Below are 27,017 nucleotides of genomic sequence, written 5' to 3' on the forward strand. Positions count from 1 at the left end.
GCAGCTACCCACATGACACAAAACTGACACCAGTGAGCTTCATACGCAGATGAACACATTCTTTCCTATACCATTGCCTTGACATCCACATCTTTAAGATAAGGAGATGGAGACAGAGATAAAAACCACACGCAGACGGCCAAATTTCAGCTTTTAAGTACAAAAGTAATCGAGCAGCTTCCCTACAGTGTCCTGGATGACGGTCTCCTCCTGGGTGGGGCTTGGTGATATCCGCACTAGACAGAACATCAGTCGCGTACCCCTGGGAGACTTGGTCTTAATAATACATGTTTTTATCCCACCAGCCTGGAGAGGCAAAGGAAGAGAAATTACAAATGTGGAGTCTGATGAAGGAAGTACACAGAACTTGTAGGATCCCACCACACTACTCACTCTCAGGGTAGCGCCTGATGAAGAATTTCCTCATTTCATCGTATACCCAGATCAGGATGGCATGGGGAACGGCCACAAACCAGTACTGAGCCCTGAAGTAGAGGGAGGATGGTGAGCCTGGGACCTTGCTAACAGCTGGTCAACACAGCCAGCACGTGGGTAGCCTCCTGTCCTTTCCTTGCTTTGCTGGGAAGAACAATAAACCCAGTGGGTCATATGACACCAAAACCAGAAGGCTTCTTATTTTATACTTTCTTTTTTAACCTAAAAAAAAATTCACTTTTCTATATGTATTTTTTGAAAAGAGGGAACTGAGAGAAAGCTCCCCATACATGGGCCTATACCCTAGATGCCCGCGGTCGCCAGGGCAGGGTCAAGCCTGAGTCTGGAGTCCAGAAACTAACCTGGGTCTCCTGCTTGGGTAGCAGAGAACCAGATCTTTGAACCATCTCGTGCTACCTCCCAGGGTGTGCACTGACAAGCAGTTGGGATTAAAAACAACTCCTGGAATCCACCCCAGGCATTCTCATTTTTTTTTATCTTTAAAAAATGTATATAAAATATCCAAATGGTATATTAACTGCTGCATCAAACGCCTGTCCCTGGAAGCTCCTTACTTGGACTGTGGCTGCCACATCCTTTGGAGGGTAAGCCAGCAGGGAAAGGTCTGGAAAACCAATTTGCTCTTCTGGAAAATGGCAGTGCTCAGAACGTGCAATCGTTTTGCTCTCTTTCAAAGGAGGTGGGAGAAGAAGCCTGGGAAGGGCTAGCTGTTATTTGGGCTGTGACTGCTCAGGACAGGGCTGGCAGTCTGCTGCTGTGGAAGAAGGACTCACCTTAGCATGGTGAAGCTTAGGGCCGGGATGCTGCCGAGACCGTAAGAGAGGAGCAGGGCGACAATGATCTGTGAGGCAATCCCCACCCAGATGACTTTATTTCTGCAAGGTAAAGAAAGCAGCTTCTGAGTTCAGACACCATGATTGTGTGCTCAGCAGAACTGACCACCGGGCAAGCAAACTCTTGCATGGGCCAGGCATGACCAGAGGAGGACATGGCCTGTGCTGACCCCTGAAACTGACACAATGATACCTGAAGAGCCCCTGCTGGAAGATGGAGTTCCTGCGGGTCTTTCTGATGATCAGATCTGCTATTTGCTGGACCATGATGGCAACAAAGAAGGCTGTGTAGCCTGTCCATTCCAGGTATTCCCTCTGGTACCTTGTCTGTCAATTGGCAGAGAAGGAAGAGACGGTGAGATTGGGGGGAAAAGCTGCAGAGGGAGTCAGGGAAGCTATGGGTAGTGTTCATCTCCACCTCAGCAAGAGGGAGAGACTCTTGTCCTGAGCCAGGTCACTAGGGAAAGATGCTAACATAGCTGGCTGAAATGTGGGCCTAATGTCTTGGTTATTCCATGCCAGTGGCAAAGCTAATGTAACAACATGACCTCTTGGGCTCTAGCTCAAGACACAAACCTGGATCCCAGCAGACACCAAACCTGTGTCCCACAGGAGTCCCCAGCCCTGTCAACTGGTAGGCTCCCACAGATTGTCTCGTGCTGGTTATATGGGGACATGTGGGCTCTGCCCCAGTCCTGGCAGGGCAGTGAGAGGAGGTAAGAGTCACGTGAGGCTGGCACAGACATCCAATACTCACCCACTCCTGTCCGTAGTTGTCTTCCAAATCATTCACGTAATCGCTCTCCCACGTTTCCCGCAGGTAAAATAAAGTAGTGGGTCGGAAGCCCTGCTGTGCATACACAGTGAAGTACAGCAGAAAACCTCCCAGGGACTGCATGAGGCCTGAAAGAATAAGAGAGCTATGGGCTGATGATATCAGAGACTGGTCTCCTTGGTCTCCTCTCTGCCCCTACTGCCATCCCAACCCCAACTCCAGCCCAAGAAGAAAATACTTTGGAACTTCCTGAGAGAAGTCCTCAAGCGACAAGAAGGAGACTTGAAGCATACCAATGTGCAGGTAAGAGTATATGGCAAGCTGATCGTTCACTAGTCTGTCCTTCTTCTTGTGCCGAGGCTTCCTGTTCATAATGTCACTTTCCGCTTTCTCGTATGCCAAGGCAATGGAGGGTATCTGGAGAGGGAGATAGTCTATGAAACCTAAACCTGCAATGCTTTCTGCCCCCAGAATCATGGGGACAACCGTGGCCAACCAAGGGTGGGCCGAGGCTAGGTGGAGGTTGCCTGGTGTTGCTGGGGAAAGATTTGGAACTGGTCCATCCAGATACAAACAGCAGGGGTGCATTTGTCTCTATGGAGCTCAATAGCCAGCTTTGAAACCAGTCACCAAGTGCAGGTGGCTCTCAACAATGCTGGTCATTAAACACTTATCCCTCTAAAGAGGATTTCTCATAGCATCCCCTTTCCCTCTGCAGTGCAGCTGGATCCCAGAGCCACGTGGCAGAGCAATGGCTCTCTCAGAAGTCCTCCACTCGAATCCTGGGGCCCCACCAGAGCATACATATTGTCTCACTCCACAAGGTGTTATCAGGTTCACACTAAGCCATCTTAGCCACACACAGCACAGGCACTGTTGGGGTGACTGCTTCAGTTGCCTGCAGAAAAGGGAGGCTTAGGAGCTAACACTGACCCATGCACCTTAACTTTTTTTTTTTTAGGTGCACCTGGCTTGTGAAGTCCCATATAGAGTGAAGTGGGTTTCATTTCCAACACTTGATAAATGGTATCTAGTCCTGTGAATCCACAGTATCTTCTGGGAGCTTGTCAAAATCCAAGCATGGGCTCAGCTCGCCTTCTGGCCTTTGGAGCTAACAAACCCCAAGCTCTCCAGTCTCTGAGGTGGTGATGGGCCCTGCTCCTTTAAATGCAACTCACGATATCTGTGCCCAGGTCGATGAACAGGAGGGTGATGGTGCCAATAGGCAGGGGCAGCCCAACAACGATGTAAATCAAGAAGGGGCAGAGTTCCGCAAAGTTCTTGGTCAGGGTGTAAGCGATGGTCTTCTTCAGGTTGTCAAATATCAGGCGACCTGGGCACAGATGGTTCTCCTTGTAGGACTTGCTTCCTACCACCCAGGAGACCTTGGCCCCAGGAAGACCTCGGTGACCCCACTCACCTTCCTCCACCCCTGTGACTATAGATGCAAAGTTGTCATCCAGCAAGATCATGTCGGCTGTGTTTTTGGCTGCATCAGAACCTGCTATTCCCATGGCAATGCCAATGTCGGCTTTCTTTAGAGCTGGAGAGTCGTTCACCCCATCCCCTGTCACAGCAACAACTGCATCCTGTGGGTGCCGGGTGAGAAGAGGGGAGTGAGTGAGCAGGCGAGAACTGTCCAGCTTCCTGCTGTCTTGGAGGCTTCAAGGACTCCTGGGGTCGGGATAATGCCCATTGGGAGAAGAGCCAGACAGGAAGTTCCCAAGTGCAGGGACAAGGAACCTAGAACAAGGTACACTCAAACAGAAACAAACCCAATGTGTGAGGCACATAAGAGGAGGTATTGGAAATAACCAATGAAAAAGAGAGGGAGAGAGAGGAAGTGTTGGACATCTTGTGTGCTCACATGTGTTATTTTAAAGCTTTATGCTTCAACATCTTTTCACACTGTCATTGTCACATGCTCTCAGGATGAAATGCAGATATGGCTGGCCTAGTAGGTTCCCCAGCTTCTGCTGTTACCCACTCACCCACCTGCCTCTGACAGCCCTCCACGATGATCAGTTTTTGCTGTGGGGACGTCCGTGCAAACACGATTTCCGGATAGTTGACTAAGAGCTCATCCAGCTGCTGCTGGCTCATGTCCTTCAGCTCCATGCCAGTTACCACGGCAGCCTTGGCTTCCCTGGAAGGGCCAGAAGGAATGGGGTGAGGCCAAGGGCAGAGGATGGGTGAAATACATTGCTGGGCTGGATGTAGGTTTAATTCTCTTCACCTCTACCTGGAACCCAATATTCCCAGATGCCTCATGCTCTGGGGAGATCTCAGTGCGACTGTGGTGGCAACTTTGACCTTCATTTCATGATAGTAAATATGAGGTTTTAAAACAGAGCCATTTTCTAGTGTCACATAGCATAAAAATCCAGGAAGCTTTTTCCTCCCAGGAATGTTTTTTCCTGGGGACAACACTTTGCTTCACAAGAGGAAGATAAAAAACTGCTTGCTTAAATGTTTTGAGCACCAGGAGCCTTTCATACCAAGAGCCCCGGTAACTGTTCTTCGCTGCTGTTGTTTCAGGTTTATAGGATGTTTACTATGGACAATGGGCCTTGTGGGGAGAAAAATTTATTGTGGTTTTTTTTGAGGAAAAATACTATCTTCTGAATGTAAAAGTTATGCTCTGGGAATTATTTTTAATTTATTAATTTGAAAGGCAGAAAGTGAGACAGAGAAAGATTCCATCCTGGGTTTACTTCCCAAATAGCCACACCAACTAGGGCTGGGACCAAGTTCTAGCTGGCGTCTCCCATGTGACATCTGTATATCTCAGTAGATCATATATAATAGTAATTCATAAAGCTCAAAGGATCCTTAATATTCCTAATTATGCATCTGGGTCAATGGTAAATATTTTCACGCAAGCTCTTTATTTCAGTTTTCTCACTGTGAATTAGGCACTTTGGTTTTCAGCTCCACAGTGCTGTGCCTCCTAATGACATTTCTGTGTCATTTTTCAGTGAAGGATCCTATATGTGAGTGTAGCCCCTTAAGATTTTACTGACTAGTGACACTGTAACTGTCTCAGTTTATGTAAATACATTATGATGCTTGCACAATGTTGAGATCTTATTTCGCAGAGCAATTTCTTGTTAAGCAATGCACTTCACAAAGAAGAGCCAATGGATCGCTTTCATGATATCAATAGTGTGTCTAGCACATATTAAGTGCTCAGTAAAAATTGAAGTACAATTTGAGTGAATGGCTAAGTGAATTGTAGATGAAACCAGCTTAGCATTACCTTGTCAAGGTATATGGCAAAAAGGAAATTTACTCCAAATAGCATGGTTCTTTGGAGCCAATAGGACCCCGTGAGTGAGAACCCGAGTTTTCCTTGTATTTGGCTTTGTGCTTACCGTTTATTAACCTGCTCTACAGCAATGTTGCAGCGTTTCGCAATGTCTTCCACTGTCTCACTGTTGGCCGAGATGATCCCTACATTCTTGGCAATGGCTTTGGCTGTGATGGGATGGTCACCTGTCACCATGATAACCTGGAGCAGAGACAAGAAGGGCCCTTGGATGAGCAGGAACTCTACCAGCCACAGTGGTCACCTACCCTATAGACCTGGTAGAACATGGGTAGTGGTCACTGCAGTTTTTCCTATGGACAGTTCTAAATCCGTGATTCAGTTGTCTTTGAAGGACAGATTGACCCCATTGAGTCTATCCTTGCTTCTAAGCCTCTCAGACTTCCTCCTTTTTCCTTTGATGTCACCGTCTTCGCGCAAGGACCAATGGATGCCTACTTGGGACAATCTCATGTTGCTTCAACAGTCTAGATACCAACATATCTGGCGTTCAATACCAGGAACATGAATGGATTATGGAGGCTGAGCCTCAAGACTAAGAACTGAAAGATTCTTACTATTTATCATGGTCTAGGGCAAGATTAGGTCTAGTTCACAGTACTGGGGGCTCCTTCTGTCATTATTGCCACAGTTTGTTCCATGTAGAACCAGTAATTTTTGTTTTATGGGACAGTCACTGAAATCTTAGCAAAGTGAAAGAAATATTTATGGTATTGACTTGAAGAGACCTCAACATTGACCACCTATGTCGAACCTTGCTTAGATACAACACAACTAGAGCATTCTGAGTTTGGGAAGTAGTTCCCACCTTGATCCCTGCACTCCGGCACTTGCTGACTGCATCTGGCACAGTGGATCGAGGAGGGTCAATCATTGATAAGAGCCCAACAAAACAGAAGTTAGAGGTGGGAAAGTTCATAGTTTCTGAATCAAATGAGTAGTCTTCTGGAAACTCATCTGTTGGCAAGTAGAAATGGCAGAAACCTAGAAAAGATATGGATGTAAAAGTCAATGCTATGGATTGAGAAATAACCAAATAAAAGGACCAATATGCCATTACTAACACAACAGAATGCACCAGAATTGTTAAATTCATGAAATTACACCATGCACGTTTTTCTTCTTAGGGAAGATATATGTAAGAATATTTTTAAAGTACATGGAAAATACAGTTGAAATATAAACTTATTGTGGTAAAAGGACTGAAAGGCATACATTTGAGAGGTCTTAAAAAGCTCATATAACTGCTAATTCTGGAGAAAATGACACAGCTTTCATTTTTTACTAACTTGTGAAAGCAAGACTCCGCATTATATTCTAGAGCTGTAAAGATCGATTCCGGTAGAGTAGACACCCTTTACCTCTGAAGATGGACCTGTTTGGCTGAGGGACAGACAGCTAAAGAGGTAAACCACAATCAAAACTACAGTATAAATGTCAGGGTGGAGAGTGAGGGGTCACATGTGAACGGAATGCTGGGAGGGATGTCTGCCAGTGAAGAAGGGCAAGCTGAGAGTGAGCACCTGCTACTGCACAAACTGAAGATGTTAGCAGGAGTGGTATGAAGTTCAGATCTTCATCAAGATATGCACAAGAAAAAAAAAAACCATTAAGGAAGAGGTAGAGCCATCCTTTCCCCCGGAAGGATTTGATCTCTAAGGGGGGGCAGAAGACATTCCTTCTGTCCCAGGCCACATTGGCTTCCTTATAAGCTTTTCCATTATTCCATACATTCTTAGCATGGCTCACTCACTGCTCTCCACGTTTTAATGAGGCAGACACCAAGAGAGTCCTAGAGCAACTGGTCAGATGGGGATCAACCCCATGTTGAAAAGGAGGTTACTGGTGAGTCATCTGAGGTGTGTTGAAGGCCTTTTCATCTCATTCACATATTTTAATTACTTTATACATTCACATATCCTAAGAAACACACATTCCGCTGAGTCCATCTCTACTGACAACATCAAACACGAACTTCCTTCTTGGATCCCTGATTCTGTAATTCTGTGGGTGTCATCTGTCAACTCATACTCCTGATGATGAAAAGCATTGACGCCCCTGTGATAGCACTGGAATTATTACAGTGATTGAATTTCTAAGGTTCCTTCCATCGCCAACATCCCCTGTCTTAGTTGTTGGCTCTTTGTTTCTAGTCATTAAATTATTTTTCAGACTTTATGCCTCTTCTCCTCCTGTAGCCACTAAAGACAAGTCTTCACTCTAACTAGCTCTCTCTTGCTGCAAAGTCTTCAGCACGTTCAGTGACTGCACGCTGCAAGCCTCACTCCTCATCTGCATGCTTGAGGCCTCCACATCCTGATCTTCAGCCTTGCTTTCCTGGAATGGGTCCTCTCATCTACCCCACAATACTTCACATGAACTAGCTTGCACCACCCTGTGTACACACACCTGTCCCTGTCTGCCTCTGTGCTTGGTCTTTCTTTCTACCGTGGTTACTTTCTCCACTTCCCTCTAGTCTCGAGTGAAAATTTAACTCCTTCCAGGCAGTACTCCTTCCTGGATGTCCTCCTAATTTTGCTTGTCTAGAACTGACCCTATTCTTCTGTTGCAAAAAAATTGTTAAACTCCATGCATGGTTCTTTCATAATATGCAGCTTCCATGAGCTTTTGAAGATCCTTCGTGAGGGTCTTAGCTGTTAGAATCCTGCTTTAAGGACCCGGCGGCGTGGCCTAACGGCCAAAGTCCTCGCCTTGAGCGCCCCGGGATCCCATGTGGGCGCCGGTTCTAATCCCGGCAGCTCCACTTCCCATCCAGCTTCCTGCTTGTGGCCTGGGAAAGCAGTCGAGGACGGCCCAAAACCTTGGGACCCTGCACCCGCGTGGGAGACCTGGAGGAGGTTCCTGGTTCCCGGCTTTGGATCGGCACAGCACCGGCCCGTTGCGGCTCACTTGAGGAGTGAATCATCGGACGGAGGATCTTTCTCTCTGTCTCTCCTCCTCTCTGTATATCTGGCAGTAATAAAGTGAGTAAATCTTTAAAAAAAAAAAAAAAAAAGAATCCTGCTTTAAGTCTTCTTTCCGTGATGCATGTGGACACTGCAGCGGCTCTACCACACGAGGCCTCAGCTTGGCACCTGCAGGAGAGGGACAGAGCCTCTGCCGCCACACTCACCCAACACACGCTCGCCCAGTCCACCCAGCTCCATGTAGGCTGTGTGGAAGGCCTGAGCATTGTTCTGGTCCAGTGGCTGCTCCTCGCCATGGATCATGATGGTGCTGCACTTCTCTAGGATCCTCTCTGGGGCTCCCTTCATCACCAACAGGAAGCGCTTGTCATTGGGATCTTCCATCCGGTGTATGGAAAGCTAGGAGGGCGTGAGTTGAGCATGTTAACATAGCACGGATGCCAGAACCCTCCCAGTTAGCAACAGCACAAAAATGGGAGACACAGGGCTTTCTCACTATTTTCTTTACAGGGTGAAGGAAGCAGAGGAGCAATGACATACAGAGACATGTTCTAGCCTTTTCATGTTTATGGCCAACCAGTATGGACAGGTTTAAGACTTCACCTTAGCCCAGATGGAGCACCCTGAGCTGGAATTCTCCATGTCCTGTGCAGCTGGCTTCTCTGACTTCCCACATGACAGGAGGAGCCTTTACTCTCACTGAGGACTCTGAGTGTTGTTCCTGACTGCAAGCCTCATGTAACCTGGTGTGCACCAGCACGGACCATCTAGCTGGGTCTGAGTCTTCATTTGAACTCTTAGTAGTTCTTGGCTAGTGCTCCATACCTCAGTTTCCTCCTCCTCTACTTATCTCTTGAGATAATAAATGACTTAAAACATGTGAAAGCACAGAACAGCTATTATTGTTGCTGTCTTTTCAGGGTTGTTACTCTGTTTTCACTCTGTTTTAAATAAAGGATCTGGTTTCCTGGCTTTACTTTTGGAAACAGTTTTTTTTTGTTAGCTGTCTAGATAGCTATAATTTTAAGAGGTGTATTTATTTGATTTGAACAATGGGATTGCTGGGTCCAGGAGAGAGGGGTGGATGAGAGGAAAGAGAGAGAGAGACACATCCTCTATCCACTGGTTCATCACTATCTGGCTGCAATGGCCAAGCCTGAGTTATCCTCTTTATATTCATGGTTATCCTATTTATATTCAGTCATGTACTACATAAAGACATTTTAGGCAAAAATGATCTACATGTATATGGTAGTACCATAAGATTTCAAAGGAGCCAGAAATCCCTATTGCTTGCTTTAGTATTTTTACTCTAGCCTTTCTATGTCTAGATACACAGGTAGCCCTGTGTTGAAACTGCCTTCACTATCCGTTTCATACAGGTTTGTAGCCTGGGAGTGACAGGCTTAGGCATTTAGCCTGGGTGTGTTGTGGGGTCCACCATCGAGGTCTGTGTAAGTGTCCAGGTAATGATGACAAAGCTGCCTGTGCTCAGGGTGTATCCCTAGTGCTAAGCAATGAAGACTGTAGCTTTCTGTTTTGCAAACCCAAGCCACCATCCTCTACTCAGCTTGAAATCCTGTGGGAAATCCCTTCAGCAGCAGGCCCTATAAATTGTCATTTAGCACAAAGGGGATGGAGATAGCTGAGTGCTGTCGACCTTTGGAATAAGGGGAGATGATGCGGACGGATGCCATGGCCTTCCTCAGCAAGCTGTGGAGAGCTCATTACCCACAGCATCTGGGGCCCCAGTCAGAAAGCAATGGGATGGGTCACCGGATGCATATTCACTCCTCCCACTGAGGGCAAGGCCCACCCACGTGCCTGAACAAAGCCACCTGCCTCTGGGATGTTGGGAGTCAGACTTGGGCAAACCGGTTGAGTCCCTTATGTGACTCTTGCTTCATCAACAGTTTGTCAGGGCCTCATTTCTCATCTATAAACTTGGATCCATTAGTTCTACGTAATAGGTGTGTTGTGAACATTACATGAGTTGATGCATACAGTCATCCATCAGTGTCCAGAGGGATTGGTTCCGGCACCCCTTGGGATACTAAAAATCAGGGATGCTCATCTATTTTGCATAAAATGGCAGTCCACGTAGTCCTCCCATAGACTTAAATCATCTCATGATAATATCAACGTATGTAAATGGTCATTGTACTGTTTACATATGTATGTTATGTTACGTACATTATGTAAATGTAATGTGAATGTTTCATTGAATCATTTAGGGAATAATTACAAGAAAAGAGTCTGCGTGTGTTCGGTTTTTTTCCCTTTTTTGACTTGAGGTTAATTGACTGGATGTGGAACACACAGATAGGGAACTGACTGTACTGAGGGAACATAGGTCTGGTGAGCATGTTAAGTCGCCCCGATCCTACCCTCATCTATCCTGTGGGACCAGGCTGCTGCTCTTCACCTGTGCAAACGTTATCTGGGGATGACGGCAGTTGGGGAGAAATGTATGAGTGTGTTTGTAAGGTAGATGCGTCATTCATGCAACATCCAGGCCCTCACAAGATCTTTGCCTTGCTTTTGTTCTCTACTAAATTATGGAAAGCAAGGGACATAGCTGGGTTTGCCAGATGCCCAGGCTCTGTGGCCCAGAGGATCATTTTTGAAGTTAGATATCACTCCAGCAACGGGCTAACCAAAGAACATGTGCAGGTGGGAATGTCCCAGTGACAACAAAGGTTACCAGGCGTGAGGGAAAGCTCACCTGAAACTTGTTGGTTGAATTGAAAGGAATTTCGACTACTTTGTGGTTTCTTCTCCTAATTTCCATAACATCACCTAAAACAACCTCAGAGAATTTCAACAGAGCAGTTTCTGAGGCATCTCCAACCACAATTCTCTGGGAAACAAAAGAGAGAAACAAAGGTTTGCAGAACATCGCCCGATTCTTTTCTGAGTCTTTTAAATGGACCAACATTACTCAGCTCCCAGCTCATCTTGCTACCTAATCAGAAGGATGAGGCACTTACAGGACCATCATGACAGAGGCGTGATGATGGTGAGAATGCAAAATAATGGTGCCACCTACTGGCAGAAGCTCAAACGAATGGCAGCTGTGGGAGGACTAGAGCGATTGGGGCGGGGAGGGGAGCGGCTATGAACTTGATAACCACAGGTTCCTGAGAGGCACAGGGGCAGAAGAACGTGATGCCACACACAGAGGCACGAGTGAAAGGTTCCATCGCGAATGCTGGGAGTACAGGTGGACCTGGAGAGTGTGATCAGATAGCGTCCTACAAGGCAGGCTGAACATAGAGGAACAGGAAAAGTTTTGATCACGGTAGGGTGAAGATAAAAACAATATTTAAGGAAAATCAACAGCACGTGGGAGAGATTGGGAGTGGGATAATCTGGAGAGGTTGTTGCAGTTATTAAGAAGCAAGGAATTAGTGATAATAGAAGTATAAAATTCTGTGTGTATTTTTCAAACAAGAATGATATGACTCAGTAACTCACTAGGTTTAACGAAAAGAGACAGTTAAGGAGGACTTCTAAATCTTTTAGTTTTAGCCTGGATGACAAGGATTCACTTTGTGGGAGAATAATAGAAAATTTGAGACAAGCTATCGTAGATACAGGCGGAAGATGGCAAGTGTGAGCTGTTGACAGGTTAACTTGTCAGCTGTGTGCGTGCACCTTGCTGGAGATTCAGGTTGGGATTTGGATAAGAAACCATGATAGGACATGAAGATTTGAAATACATAGATAGAGAAATAACTGACCAAAAAGAGCATTGATAACCTTTCTAATAAAGAAAAGCAAGCAAAACCTATAAGAAAGAGAGTCCGTGAAGCAAACAGATGACAAATGGAAAAGCAAGAACAAAGAGTTAGTAACTCATTGAGAGGCGGAGTGAGACGGAGACATTGACGATGCATTTACTGGAATACTGTCTGTTCCCAAATTCCAGAACTACTTAAAAGTTGCACCTACTGACATCATTTAGTCAAGAGAAACTAGAAATAAGACCAGTTCCTTTATTTCAATCTAATTATATTTTAAACTTTAGTGAATGCATTCATGTTATAAGAAAAGTTTGCTCATCTTCACCTAGCTGGCTAAGAAAGCCATTAAAAGGTACATTCATTTCCTGGCCTGAGGGACTGTAGAGCTCCAGTGTTCTGAGGTCTTTCCAGTGTCTTTGGAAAGACCTTCCTATGTTTCTTGCTCTTGTTTGAAACCAACCCTGTTTGGAGAGCTTCTCTCTGACTCTTGCAACCAAGGGGAACAAAGACTGACCTGAAACTAGCAGAGATCTAAGACAAAGCACACGGAGGCTTTACCTTCATGATGGGGACACTTTCCTGTCCCGGCCTGAACTCAGCTCGGTTACACAATGTGATGATCTTGGACAAGGAGGTCCAGGTGCCAGAGCTTTGGTCAAAGGCTTGGTCTGAAATATGGAGAAAGAATGACATCTGGGGGTGGCTGAATCCATCAGACCTGCACCATGCTGATCCCGTAGTGCTCTAGGCTGCTAGGCTCAGCCTAACTAGTGCTCAAGTCCACAGCTTAGGCCAGGCTTGATGTTCCACCCTAGAGCCTTACTTAAATTGTCTTCACTCGTGTCAGCCACGAAGATTTGATTGTCAAACCACAGATGGGCCACGGTCATCCTGTTTTGTGTCAGAGTCCCAGTCTTGTCAGAGCAGATGATGGAGGTGGAGCCAAGGGTTTCCACGGCCTCCAGGTTCTTCACCAGGCAGTTCTTCTTGGCCATCCGCTTGGCTGTGAGTGACAGGGACACCTGGTACAAGAAGGGGAGAAAGAAGCTTTGGCAAGGGAGCTTTGATTGTGAGTTCGGGAATGCACCACAGCAAAGGTTAGCTATGATGGAATTTGAGGAGGAACCTGGCCTAGTTTTAGCATCAAGGCTGAGCTGCCAATGCAGCTAGGTTGACCTGGTAGCTCATAAGCTCTTAAAAATCCTACAGGTCAAGAACCTTCTCTCAATGTTAAATATTCTTGTATTTAACACTATTCTTGTTCTTTCATTTCTTGATGAGAATAATCCTGAGGGCCTACGAGCAGTGGAGACAACCACACTACTGTGGCTGATGCTCATGTACAATGAGGGTCCTTGGGCCACCCTGCTGTTGCCACCATGAAGGGGCATAACTGTGTGACAGAGCTTCCCAGAGGACCACCACTGCTCGGGAGAGTCAAGAAGCACTAGTGTGTCATGCAGAGAGGGTTCTTAAAACCCTCAGGCTTGCAAGGATTTCTTTGGCTTTGGTTTCTCTAAGCTACCATCTCCTACAGTCAAATGAGGTCTAGTGTCTACCACCACTCAGGACAACATCAGGTGATGATCATGTGCAGACATGACCAGAAATAGGAATGCCTCCTACACCTGTCATGAGCCTCCCTGGGGATAGGGGGAGCATTTTGAATCTAAGGAGATTTTTTTTTTAAAACATGTTGGACAGACATCAGACTTCTAGAAAATCTGTAAGTAGTGGTTGGGGTTTGTTTCCTCTCCACATTTTAAGAAGGTTAAGTAACCTCCTTCAAAGACAATGAATTCAAATATTAGAAATCCACAATTTCTTTTGCCCCTCTAGAAAGTACTCTTTTCAGAATGTTCCATTACTGTCCCTGCTCTAAGCCGGGGGAAAAGGGGACTTGTGATTTGCTTGTGGAGCCTCCCTGGCAGCCGCATTGAGTGCAGATGTGGACTCACAGTGACAGTGGCCAGGAGGCCCTCGGGCACATTGGCCACTATGATGGCAATAAGGAAGATGATGGCATCTAGGATATAGTACTTCATGGACACCATGATGATGAAGAACAGGATCCCCACGGAGACGGCCACGCCCGCCACAATGTGCACAAAGTGCTCAATCTCCAGGGCGATGGGCGTCTTCTCATTCCCAACGCCTGACGCTAAGGACGCAATGCGCCCGATGATGGTCCGGTCACCCGTGTTGATGACCATGCCGGTGGCTGTACCTATCGGGGGAGTAGATATTTTATTCCAGGGCTCCTGCTCATGACCCCCTTGCTGGCCCCCTCCATTTCTCATGTCCTAGGAGAAAAGCTTTGCAGCAAGGGAATGCAGAGGGGGAGCCGTCGGGTCTGAAAGGGCAGCAGCGAGCAGGTAGGGCTTGCGACCTTAATTGAGACTGGACTTACCTTCCAGGCAGGTCGTGGAGTAGAAGCTGATGTTCTTTGTTTCCAAGGGGTTTTCGTGGGTACACTCAGTTGAGCGGGACTGGGGCTCAGATTCCCCAGTGAGAGATGAGTTATCTACCTGGAAGAGAATTTGAAGGCACCTTGTTCTTGCCTCACCTATCAGGGCCAGAGAAGGACAGAATATCTGCTAGCCCTGAGAGAGATTCCCAGGCACTAACCTTACATCCCTGGGCAGCCAGCAGCCTGAGGTCCGCAGGGATCTGGTCTCCTCCTTTAATCTCCACAATGTCCCCCACCACCAGCTGATCTGCAGGGATGACTTTTTTCTCCGAGTCGCGGATGACAAGAGCTTGCTGTGGAAAAATCATGATGGAATCTCAGATCGTGCAGGGATACTGGCATCCTTCTCTAGCCACACTTCACTGCATCCCAGTACGACAGCATGAACCCCATGGCTGCACCAAGGACAAAGGTGGGCCTGAAGACCCCAAGAACTACTTTTCTTCTGAGTTCACAGAGATGTTCTTGGAATCAGAGGATGCTGCTGTCAGGAAGATAAAGCAAAGCAAGAGAGCTGTAGGCCTCATAGAGAGGGGGCTCCCAGGGGAGGCCCCAAAGTCTAAGCATCTGCTAAGGTTGTTGCTTCCTAAGGGGGGTACAGGAATCCTTTCCAGCCAGAACCTTCCTTCCCCTTTAGCTGACTGCTGTCTGGATCAGGAGCACTGTGCTCTGCCTGATCTGGACACCTGGCTGGGCTTTTGGAAGACAAGAAGGCTGGGTCCTCATTCCAAGAGCATTAAGGGGTGACTTCTGCCATGCCTTGGGGTGGGATAAAAAACAGTTCCATGCAGAAGTGGCCCTCCAGGCTGCCAGTGGACAGACACTCCTTGGAAGTCACCATGCCTGTCCAAGCGGCCCAGAAATACTGAGGGACCTTCCGAAGTTCATGGAAAATACAGCGTGTGGAAAAACCATGCATGGGTTTCAATTTTTTTGTATCCAAATAGTCTTTTAATTCCATTTGCATGAGCTTTTTGAAGCCCCTTAAGATTTTTCTGGATTGTACCAGACTCGATTCCCTAAACCTTGAATACATGAGGTACAGAAAGGTGGGGGAACACACTCAAGACTTCTTAGACAGCAAAGAGTGGGACCAGAGCAGGGCGGTGACCCCTGCCTCCACAGCCTGTTTGTTGTTGGGTAAAGTTGTACCCAGACCAGGAGAGGGCAGCTGCTGCTCACCTGGGGGATCATCTTGTTGAAGCTGGCCATGATGTTGGTGCTTTTCGCCTCTTGGTAATAAGCGAAGATTCCGGTTAAAACGACAACCACGGCAAGTACAGCGCCTAAGTACACCTGGATGAGTTAGAGAGGCACCAGAGACACAGGTATAGGGTAAGCATCCCTCATCTGAAAACCTGAAATGTTCCCAAATTTGAAACTGACCCAAGGCATAGATAATGGGCGACAAGATGCTGGTATTTGTGTCCTGATTTCACTTACGGGCTAAGACTTTACTCATGTTCAGTATATAGCTCCCTGACTTTTCATCATGAATACGCACAGCTGTGCAGCCATCATTCGCCTCTGGAGCATTGCTCTCAGGCTCCCAGGCAGCCTCTTCCTGTCCCTGTTCCTGCCAATGAACCCCCTGTTCCTATGGATGTGCCTGTTTGGACATTTTATGTAAAGGGAACTACATAACACAAGACCCATGCATCTGGCTCATTTCCCAGGACCATGCCAGCCACCTCTGTTTTTTTTTTTTTTTTTTTTTTGGATTGGTACTTGGATTCCAGAAGTAACAAATGCTCACAAGTTCAAGTGAAAAATCAGCTCTGAGGTGGGAATACCCTAGATAACTTCACATGGATGTAGATTGTTTTTTTGTCTTTCTCTGCTAAAACCCATGTGTACACTGCCTGAAGAGACATCAGAGTTACACAGCATTTGTTTTAAATCTGGGGAATGTCCTCATTTCCCCACATCTTTGTTAAGGCTGACGTCAGCATGGAACCCATCCTCCAAGCTAGGGCTGCCCTCACTGATGGCCTCTGTGAGAGCTCTGCTTTCCCCACCCACCACCGACCTCAGCCTTGGCGGAACACAGTTAAGCAGGTGACGCCGGAGCCTTACATTGTCCAGGGACACCGATGGGCTGTTGACATACTGAATCCCGTATGCGATCCAACACAGGATGGCCCCTATCCACAGAAGAATGGAGAATCCTCCCACCATCTGCTTGAGGAACTTGATGATTTCTGGTGTCTGCTTGGGAGGGGTGAGGGCATTGGGTCCATTCTGAGCCAGGAGCTCAGCAGCTCGGGCGCTGGAGAGACCCTGAGAAATCCATGCAGAAGAAACACAAAAAGCCAACAGGAGTGAGACACCTCTCTTCCTTCAGGGACTGTTTTCTGTATCCTCAGGTGGTGTACAGGCACTCACACACTGAAGAATGTCCCAAGAGATGTGTGCAATGCCTCATGCCCTTCCCCCTTCTTTCTGCAAAGAATATCTAATGTTTGTATATTTGCTTATGTATTTGCTGACTTCATCTTCAGAATAACTCTGAGGAGGGTTCTGTTATTATACTCATAGGTGTAGAATGTGACAACCTCCCTGAGGCTGGCCTGCAGTGGCACAGGGCTCCATCTGTAATGGGCTGCTGTTCTACATAAGCACTTTAAGTCCTAAGTGCCCACTGGTTTTACCAATTACACATCCTACCCAAGTTCTGAGTTGTTCCTTCTGGGACAGTATATCCCCTGGTGCTCCACTCCAAACTCCTGCACTTGTGTGGGGCTTTCCTCCCACAAACTACCTTTCATCCCTAATTATGTTGCCAGACACATGTCAGCAAGGACTTTCTATTGGTCATTTCTGAGAGAGGGAGATAGCAAGCACTCCATCTGTTAGTTTACTACCCAAATGACTATGTTGGCCAAGATTGGGCCAGGAAGAAACTGCGGGCTGGGAACTCAGTCCAGGCCACTCCAAGTGGTGGTAGGACTCCACTTATCTTAAGCAGTTCCTGTTGCTTCCTAGGGTCTGCATTGTCAGGTAGCTGGAGCACCAAACCCAAGCACTTCTATATGGGGGAGGGGGTACCAAGTGGCATCTGAACTATTGCGCAAAACACTCTACCCCTGGGTCCTTTGTTTCTAATAATGGATCCCCCAATTTCTGATAAGGAATCAGGCACTTCTGGAAATCGGATATTTGAAAGCATTGGTGGGCCATGACCCTAAGGATGCAGCTGTGCATCTGCGGGGCCCACATACTACAGTCAGAACTCTCTGATCAAGTATCCCTCTCTGTGAGGGGACATAATTGTGGCCTTGGTCTAGCACAATAGCTCTGGACACCCAAGCTAGCCATCCTGTAGGTGCCCCTTGGTTTTGCACACCTGCCGAGCATACAGCTTTCGCCTTTACAGTCAGGAGGCATCCATTTCTGATGCCCATTTGCCTGATAACTTACCCTAATGATGTCCGTGCCATATCTTTTTTCCAGGTCCTTAGGGCTGAGTTTGTGGTCATCCTGAAATCCACAACAGGAAAAGAAACACAGTGAGTGATGTCATGCCAGCGGACTCACACCCCAAGATGTGAGCAGCCCATGGCAGCTGGGGTAACACGGGAGATAAGAGGGGCTGGAGAGTGTGAAAATGAGCAAAGGCATCCTTGGTGCCAGGGGTTGTGTAGTTAGGGAAGACACCACTGCTGGAGAGCCCTGTCCTATACCAGGGCCAGCCCAAAGAGCTCAGGCTGCACCTGCTGCTGACTGCTTGGCAACCTTCAGTAATTTTTAATGAATAAAGTCGTATATCACATCAGTTTCATCTTCCAAGTACTAGCAAGCTGGGAATTTCATTCAGAATTGAAATCTTGAGGCTTAGGAACAAAACAGACTAGACACACTTTCTTTGTTTGGGTGACTCGTTCCTCCAGGGTGATCTCTGCCAGAGAACAGCATGCCTCCCCATACTTGTGTCATGAAATGTTGGGAGTGCGTTAGTGAAGCACTGCAGATTAAAACTTAACCAACAAACAATACCAGTATGGCTCATGCTTTCTGATCTTGCCACAGGATCATTAGGGCAATACATAATTCCTAATCCGGGTCCTACTAACATTTCAGCCCGATGTGCTTTTTTGGGAGGGAGGGGATGAGACAAAATCCACCCCTTTCCTCCTTTCAAGAACCATGCAACTAAGGGACGATAAGAAACCTATTTCCGCATTAGAAAGCCCAGTGACATGTTTCTTACTTTCCTACCCCTGCAAAAACTCCATAACTCTGTGTATCTGAAATGAACCATATTGGTATCAGAACCAGCAGTGTTTTTTTTTTTTAATATACATATATGCTAAAAAAAATACATGTTGCAGTAGGAAATTAGGCCTCCTAGTAAAACCTGATACATTGTCATTTTGCTTCTTCTTTGCTCATCAGCCATTGCACCCATATCAATGGGATGTGCTGTTGCTTGGGGGCATGGAAGGTTACAGGGCACACTGTGTGATGTGTTGGGCACACACGAGCAGTGAAACAGCAGCTTACTGTTTATGTGGATGGATCTCAGAGTTGGCAGCATGGTGAGGCAGAGTTCCGTGGCTTTTCGGTCCTCCAGCCTGATTCCAGATGGGAGCAAGGGGTGAGTGGGTATCTGGGTGCCTTCTGTCACCAATCACTGGCATAGCACAGGGCAGCACCCTGCAGTGAGGGTCATTTTTCTGGCACCCAGGCTCTACTTTAGTTATCAAAGCTCTAATCTGCAGAGAGCTGGAGATGCAGAAGTCCACACGACAGGCAGAAGTTTTGTGAGGGACTTGAGAAAAAAAGAAGCAAAGAAAGGTGTTCCTTTCTCAGCAAGGAGGAAGAGGGGCTCTTTGACCAATGCAGTGAAAATGATTTTTCTGTATCTTGTCATACCTCTTCAAAGTACTCTAAGAAGGGAGATTTTTATCCTCCTCAACAGGTGTGTGGGAGACTCTCCATGGCAGGAGTAATTTCAAGGAAGAACAGATATGTATTCAGTCTTAAGTGTATAGGTGATAATGTCTATTGACTGGTTTTATTTATCTCACTCAGTCCTCTTAACAACGCCACAGGGCCTGCACCATCTTTCATTTCTATATTTTTCCTAAACAGAAAACTAGCGAATGTCAGTTACGCTTGGATTTGAGTTTAATCAGTCCAGTTTCATAGCTGCATCCTTAAATGCCTACCAGAATATAGATGGATTCCTGCCCCACACTATGTTGCTAAATACTTAACAAGAACTCCAGGAAAGATAAACAGGCGGGTCCAATTTATAGCAGTCACTGATTTCTGACCAGAGTCAAATTTTACTCCACCAACAGGATCTCAGTTAGCTTGCCAAGTTCCTAACTATTTGACAATCAGCTGTCTAGACTGAAAGTGCTGGTTCTGTCCGCCCAGCACCCGCCTAGCAATCACAGAGCTGTAAAGTCTGTGATGGGCTGCGGGCATGACCTGGCAAAAAGTTCTCTCTGTGGAGAAGTTTCCCTGCCCTCCACCCTCGGCCTTCCTGAGATGAAATCTGTTGCTGTTCATATCCCAGGAAACTATTAGATAATGTAATTCGTTAAGAAATACTAAATAAACCCAACTTAAATAACTTCTAAGTTCATACTTTACAACAACGGTATTGCGCTCCTAGGCAGCACCTTCACTCTCCCTCCCTCCCCTTACGGACCCCTGTAAAGTATTCACTTCCCATTTTACGTGAAGAACACGGAGTGCCCGTGAAGCCGGATTGTTTACTATCAGCTACAGCCCAGACAGAGGAGAAGGGACCGTGTGGCGTGTCAGGTGTTGCGCAAGCAATGCCTCTACTGCAGGAGCCCTTCTTACCTGTGGGACACACATACCTACACCTAGCTCTCCTCCTGGCAGGTGCCAGCCCACATAGCTTTTTGAACTAGAAGCCGGCATGTGGATATTTTTTTATCTAATTGAAGTGTTCAGGGAGCGAGAGGTCCGGGTCTTGCCAGTGAGGCCTGGAGTTAGGGACTGGCACCTCCAGTTCTCCCCAGGACTGCCTTCAACCAGAATACCGGCAGCCTGCACAGGGTCTGACTCCCAGACAGATAGTATCACACCTTTTCCTGTATTTTAACACAAGGAAACAACTCTTACGGGGATTCCATGGCCTTGAGATTGACTTTTCTTTTTTAAGAGGTGGGTGATGGGGCCAACCCTCTGCAAGGCTACTGACCAGATCAAGTTCTTTCTTAAGTTCCTCTTTCTGTTGATTCCTCTTGAGTTCCGAGTGGTTGTCCTTCTTGCCACTTCGCTCTGTCCGCTTGCTGTCTGCAGCTGGATCCAGCTCCACGGAGTAAATATTTACCTTTTTCTGAAAGAGAAGCAGAGTGCAAGGTTGGCCCTAGGTGGGTTTTCTGAAGGGGCTCTCTCTCCTGGAGAAGAGACCTGTTCTTATTTATGCACGACCTCCCTCGCCCTTCCTGTCTTCCTTTCCTGCTGTTTAAGCGGTTGGCCCGGCGGGCACCGCCTGCCATCGTCTTCCCAGGGTGTGCAGGTGAAAGGTCAGCCGCGGGGTTCCCCTGCAGCTGTACCCACAGGTTACCCCAGCTGTTCTCGCAGGTGCACCTCGAATCTTGCGGAGGAGGTGCCCCAAAACTTGTGATGTTCAGTCCCGAGCCCCGCGAGCTTTTCAGAGCAGCAAAACGCTGGATCGGAGCCGGCAGGTGTGGGGATCGAGCTGCCCGGGGTCTCCGGGACTCCCTCCCTGCTTGTCTGGATTGTTTTTTTTTTTTTTTTTAACCCAACCAGTCCCAGAACGATGCACGGGTGTTTGGCGTCTGGAATAGGACGGCAAAACAAAACTTTGTCCAATGGTTCCCTTCCCCGCACTTCTCGCGGGTCCCTCCCTCATCTCTCTTCTTTACACACCTGGCGCATGTTGTTCTAGGGGCGCCTGGGGCCAGTTGCTGGAGGGATGGGGACCCGAGGCAACGGCAGTGAATGGAGCGGTGGTCGGGTCCCGCGGCGGCGGCGTTGGTGTTGGCGACGGTATTAGTGATGGAGGTACCCACGACCTCACTGGTCCTGCGCGCACCTCCGCAGCCGATCGCCAGCCGCTGCCCAGGGGAGGTGTCGTCCGCCTTAAATGCTGCCCGTCCCGCCCATGCACCTGCTACAGCGTAGGTCGCCCTGCTAGGAGACGCCCCAGGAGGGGCGGGAAACCCAGGATGCACTGACCGGGAATGGGCGGGTAGTGGAGGAGAGGCACGGAGATCCGGAGTTGTCGGCTTCGCCTCCAGGAGCGGGGCTCTCTGGGCCAGGTCCCAAGTCCTGGGTGCTCCAGCCTCGCCGGAGCCAGGTGTACTCACCCCTTACCCCGGGTCCGTGCGTCCCCCAGGCCCAGAGCCTCAACTCAGTCAGCTCCACGTGCTCCCACACCCTGTCCAGGCTTTTCATGAACCCCCCCTCCTGCACTCACACCTTTATAAAATTTAATTTGATAACCCATAAAGGGATTTATACAGATATGTAAGCAGAGGAGAGGAAAGTGCAGTGGCAATAGCTGCTACACTTGAAGAAAGCGTACCTGCTGTGAAGGTCAATTCCTTCTGGGGAGCGATCTAGAACTTGGGCAGATGCGGGACCTACAGGGGAAAACTCTGAGGAGCCACTGTACTGCCTTGTGAAGCATCTGCATCAGAATCTGGAGGGTGAGAGTCAGGGAGAGAGACGGGTGGGGACGGAGGGGCTGCGGTGCAGAGCCCACCCTGCTGATGGGGCTGGGACAGCCCCAGACTCCTGCTTCAGTAGCGCTGCCCTCACAAGTCTTGGGTCAGGATTTGGGGTGCATATCTACTTGAGATGCCTGCATCCTGTGCCAGAGGGCCCAGCTTTGGAGTGCTGCCTCTGCTCTGGATCGCAGCTTGCTGCCCACCCTGGGAGGCAGCAGTGAATGTGCCAGTAGCTGGTTCCTTGCTTCCCACATGGACGACCCAGACCGAGTTCCCAGCTCTCAGCTTCCTGGCTTCTGCTGGGACCAGGCCCTCCTGCTTCTGGCATGTGGAGAGTGAACCAGCCCCAGGGAAAGATCTCTGTGTCTTTCCTTTTAAACAAATACCTAAAGTTATAAAAAGTAGGTAAAGCAAAAACACCCCCAAACCAAAGAGCAGAGTTTGAGTCTGGGCTTTTCTGGATGAAGAAGGATGACGCTATGGAATCTCTTATTCTTAACAGACAAGGAGACTGCCGTGACATCTGATGTAGAGAGCACGTGTCCTGGGGCCTTCAGAGTTGAAGGGAGGGGAGGAGAAAATTCTAGTTCATACTCTGGCAACAAGTTGGGGAGTTCCATGTTACATCTTTCTTTTTCTTTTCTTTCTTTCTTCTGTCTTTTCCCTTGGAGTATGCCTTTCCATGGAAAGATTTGCAGAAAAAAGGCAATGAGATACACACCTGCTTAGAACTGTTTATGGGGAATCTAAGGGGTTTTGAGCCGGAGGCTCCTGCTCGTTTTTCACCATTCCAGCCTTGCAGCTGCCCAGAGAGCCATTCCTGAACCCAGGCCCAGGTCAGGCTGCTAGAGCAAGCCCAGATTCATGCTGAATGAGTGTGGGAGGATAGTGGGGTGGCAGATGTGGATTGAGAAGTGCAGGCACCATCTTAAACCTTAGTGAATTCCAACAAGTACGCTACGAGAAGTGGGTTGCCCAGACCTGCTGGTGTCCAGTGTGGAGAAGTGTGTTTACTATCAAGCTGGACAGCAGAACAACTTCTGTCATCAGGTTCTCTGGCCTTGCACGGTTTCCAGACTCTGCCAGGGATGGGTGTTTACTGCTGCTGGGGCCTGTGGCAGGCCCTGGTGTCTTCAAGTTGACCTAAACTGAAGAGAAAAGGCAGGGCTGGCACCTCTGTGGCCTTTCGTCACCTGGACGTCCTGCTGTCCTTTGAAGAGAGGGGGTGTCCCCTGGCATCTGTGATGTGGGCACCTGGAGTAGTGAGGACCTGGGTTTCCCCTTAGACACTGATTCCTCTTCACGTAGCCCTGGGGACATCACCTTGCACTGGGCAATAGATCTTGCACTCCACCTGGTTTGAATACCTCTCTGAGACTGGCCGCAAGGGGAAGCTAGGCTGCAGCTTCCTCAGCCCACATACTTCAGCAACAGCTTTTGCTTGAGACCGCATTTTCCTGTCTTCCAAAAGCAGCCTAGTGCTGCCAGGCCCTTTTGCAACTCATCTTTTTGACAAGTATTATGCATCTGGGACAGCCTGTCATGATATGTGACTGCTCCTAGCTCATTTCAGTCCACTCAAGGGACTTAATGTATCTGGGTCTGTGCTAGACATAGAACGTGATGGGGGAAAATGACAAAATTGTGTAGTTCTCTGTCCTCTAAGAAGTTGTACTGGAGTTGAAGAGACAAAGTTAATCACGAAGCAGAGGTGAATGATATAGGGGAAGAAATACTGTAATATGCAAATGATACAGGCTCTAAGTGCCTGAAAAAAATGAAGAGATTTCTTAAGGGAAGTGCTATTGCTTAGATGTCCTCGCCAAATCTCATGTTGAAATTGTTTTTGTATTTATCTATTTGATATATAGAGAGATAGATGATAGCTAGATAATAGATAGGTAATAGACAGACAAAGAAGAGAATGAGAGATTCAGTTCACTGGCTCACACCCCAGTTGTCTGCAGTGGCCAAGACTGAGCCTTCACTGGGACCAAGGTCTGGGAACTCTGTCCAGGTCCCCCATGAGTGACAGGGACCCCTACACCTGTTGCCTCCAAGGGTTGGCACTGGTAAGAGGGTAGAATCAGTAATTAGAAATGGGAACAAGCAACCCCATTTTGGACAGAGTTAATGTAACTGGCATCTTAGCTGCCAGCAAACATCTGTTACCTCTCACAGTGAAATGTAATCACCATTTTATGGGCACAGAGGAGGTACCTTTAAGAGTTGATTATTGATCAAGGTTCCACCTTTCATCATTAATAGATTGATGGCTTAGTGGATTATCTAGAGAGAGGGCCTTTTATAAAACCAGCTTGGTTCTGTCTGATGTAGCTCTCTTCTACCCTGCACTGCCTTGGGTTTCTGCAAGAAGTCCCCACAGGCAAGAAAGCAGCACCAGATGTGCCCTTGAAACTCAAACCTCTTGGTCTTCAGAACCGTGAGCTGCGTTAAACCCTCTTCGTGTAGTCTCAGGCATTCTGTTAGAACAACAGCCAAACAGAGAGAAGGGGATGACTTTGTAAGTTAGGGTAGGCTAGTCAGATATTTTTCTATCCCTTTGTACCCTTCAAGGAAGGTGGGCAAGAGGCCCAAAGGGCAGCTGTTGTGGAGCTTTCGCTGGTGGAGCCCCTTTGGGTGTCCTGCAGACCCCATTTCAAGGGCTGTTCCCCAGCTGGCTATGAGGGATGACTATGAGGATCCAGACATACCAGGAAGAGGATCCAGGTGATGCAGAGGAAACTCTGCTTCCTGCTTTCTATCCGGACTGGCTGGTGCCTCTGCTGCCCACCTGCTCTCTCCCTGTCCCTGGATTCCTCTCCCACACACTGGACAGTCTCCACCCGGAGCGCTCCCTGCACACCTGCGTCGGCCCAGCATGTCAGGCCATGACTAGGCCAGTGCCTCTTTGCCAATGGGGACTGCCTGGAGTTGGAGTCAGGATGAAAAACAAAAGCAAAACAAAGCTGCAGACACACACACACACACACACACTTCTACATGGCTTCCTCATTTCTTCATTTATAGGGTATTTCGAGATTGGCATATAAACAACCTGCAGGAGAGCAATCTGCTTTTCAAGAGTAGGTGGGTGAGGTACTATGATTAATTTTCTTGGCATTGTTAGAGATCTTGAGGACAGAGAGACCTGTGGTGTTTTCCTAAGTAGAAGGACCGTAAAGGGCTGAGACAGGCCTTCAAAGATTTGCCACATATGTATGAGGTACACAAGATGCTATTTAAAGATAGTCAGATATGGGTGGGCGTTTGGCCAGCTGGTTAAGCCACTGCTTGGGATGGCTGCATCCCACGTCAGATTTCTTCTCTGCATCAGTTTCTCGCTCTGCATGCACCCTGGGGGCGGCAGGTGATGGCTGAACTGCATGGGCCCCTGTCACCCGTGTGGGCAATACCGCCTGAGTTTCCAGCTCCTGGCATCAGTCGGGCTCAGCTCTGGTTAGAGGCCTTTGCGCAGTGGATCCGAGGAGAACCCACTCTGTCTCTCTCTCTGTAGCTCTACTTTTCAAGAGTGAAATAAGAATGGGAGGTCTCTATGTGGCAGATCCGGATGCAGTTCCAGGTCCGTGGCTCAGCCCAGTTGTTGGGGCCATTTTAGAGAGCAGACTAGATACCGGGAGATCTCTGTGTCTTTGTCTCCCTGTATATCTCTCCGGTTTTCAAGTAAGTAAGCTTGTTTATTTCAGATATTTGTCTTATTTTTTTTGAAAGACAGAATTACAGAGCGAATGAGAGAGAGATATTTGTCTTATTTTTTTTGAAAGACAGAATTACAGAGCGAATGAGAGAGAGAGAGAGAGAGAGAGAGAGAGGGAGGGAATTTCATGTTTACTCCCCAAACGGTCAGCTGGGGTTGGGGTAGGTAAAGCCAGGAGCCTAGTCTAGACTTCCATCCAGGTGTGCCATGCAGGTGACAGGACCCCAAGTTCTTGGGCCATCTTCCTCTGCTCTGCAGGTACGTTAACGGGGATCTAGATTGCTGGCACTTGAACTGGCACTCATGTGGAATGTGTCACAATGTTTTCTCCTATATGTATTGATGTTAGCTTATTCACAGTAAAGTAGACAATTTGACTTACACACCCTCTCACATCATCATCTCCCTCTTTTTTTGTTGTTATAGAAGTATAAAAAAGAGACATCTATTCCCATAGCAAATTTTAAGAGTACTGTGCAATAATATATCTAGCGTCCCCCTGGCGTATCTTAGTTCTCTAGACCTAATCATCCTACCTGTTTGCAACTTTGTACCTTTTGTCCTCCACTTCCGCATTCTTGTCACCTCCCATGATCAGAGGCTATTTTAAGAAATTACCATGTTTTGATAGTTGATTGGAAAAATGGATGGCAGTATAAAGTGTTTTGACTTTTATTTGTTAACCTTAGGGTAAAAATAGGTTTACCCAACATGAATCATCCTTATTTTTATCATGGAATTTATATAAAACATGACCAATACATGTATGTTCTGAACATGCTAATATAAAGGATATTGTCCACATGAATGTCCTTGCTTAGATTGGTGGGAATTTGACTCTTCTGATGAATGAGAAACATTTTCTTGGTCCCTGACTACCACAGGGGCTGATATGTATTTATTCTTGCTCTGCTTTGGGGCTTGTGATGTGTGCACATTGAACACCACACATCTGGGCTGGCGTTGCAGTGGGTAAGTTGCTATCCACCACGCTGGCATCCTGTAGGGGTGTTGGTTCATGTCCGGCTGGTCTTCTCTTGATCCAGCTGTGTGCTAATGGGCTGGGAAGGACGGTGGCAGAT

At 47.6% G+C, this 27,017-nt stretch overlaps 1 protein-coding gene across 1 annotated transcript; it reads right to left on the reverse strand.

Moving 5' to 3' along the window:
- Positions 1–272: 272 nt before the first annotated feature.
- ATP12A (ATPase H+/K+ transporting non-gastric alpha2 subunit) lies at positions 273–26,527 on the reverse strand. Its single transcript, XM_012926783.2, is given in 24 exon segments — positions 273–306; positions 394–485; positions 1,230–1,331; positions 1,483–1,616; positions 2,047–2,192; positions 2,358–2,481; positions 3,243–3,397; positions 3,485–3,653; positions 4,060–4,210; positions 5,439–5,575; positions 6,201–6,376; positions 8,526–8,718; positions 11,045–11,179; positions 12,624–12,733; positions 12,889–13,087; positions 14,024–14,292; positions 14,476–14,593; positions 14,694–14,828; positions 15,718–15,831; positions 16,612–16,815; positions 17,956–18,015; positions 20,720–20,918; positions 21,415–21,675; positions 26,472–26,527. Coding segments are annotated over 24 exon segments (3,468 nt in total). The 3' UTR covers positions 273–277.
- Positions 26,528–27,017: the final 490 nt, after the last annotated feature.

Source organism: Ochotona princeps, chromosome 12 (genome assembly GCF_030435755.1).
Source record: "Ochotona princeps isolate mOchPri1 chromosome 12, mOchPri1.hap1, whole genome shotgun sequence".
NCBI lineage: Eukaryota > Metazoa > Chordata > Mammalia > Lagomorpha > Ochotonidae > Ochotona > Ochotona princeps.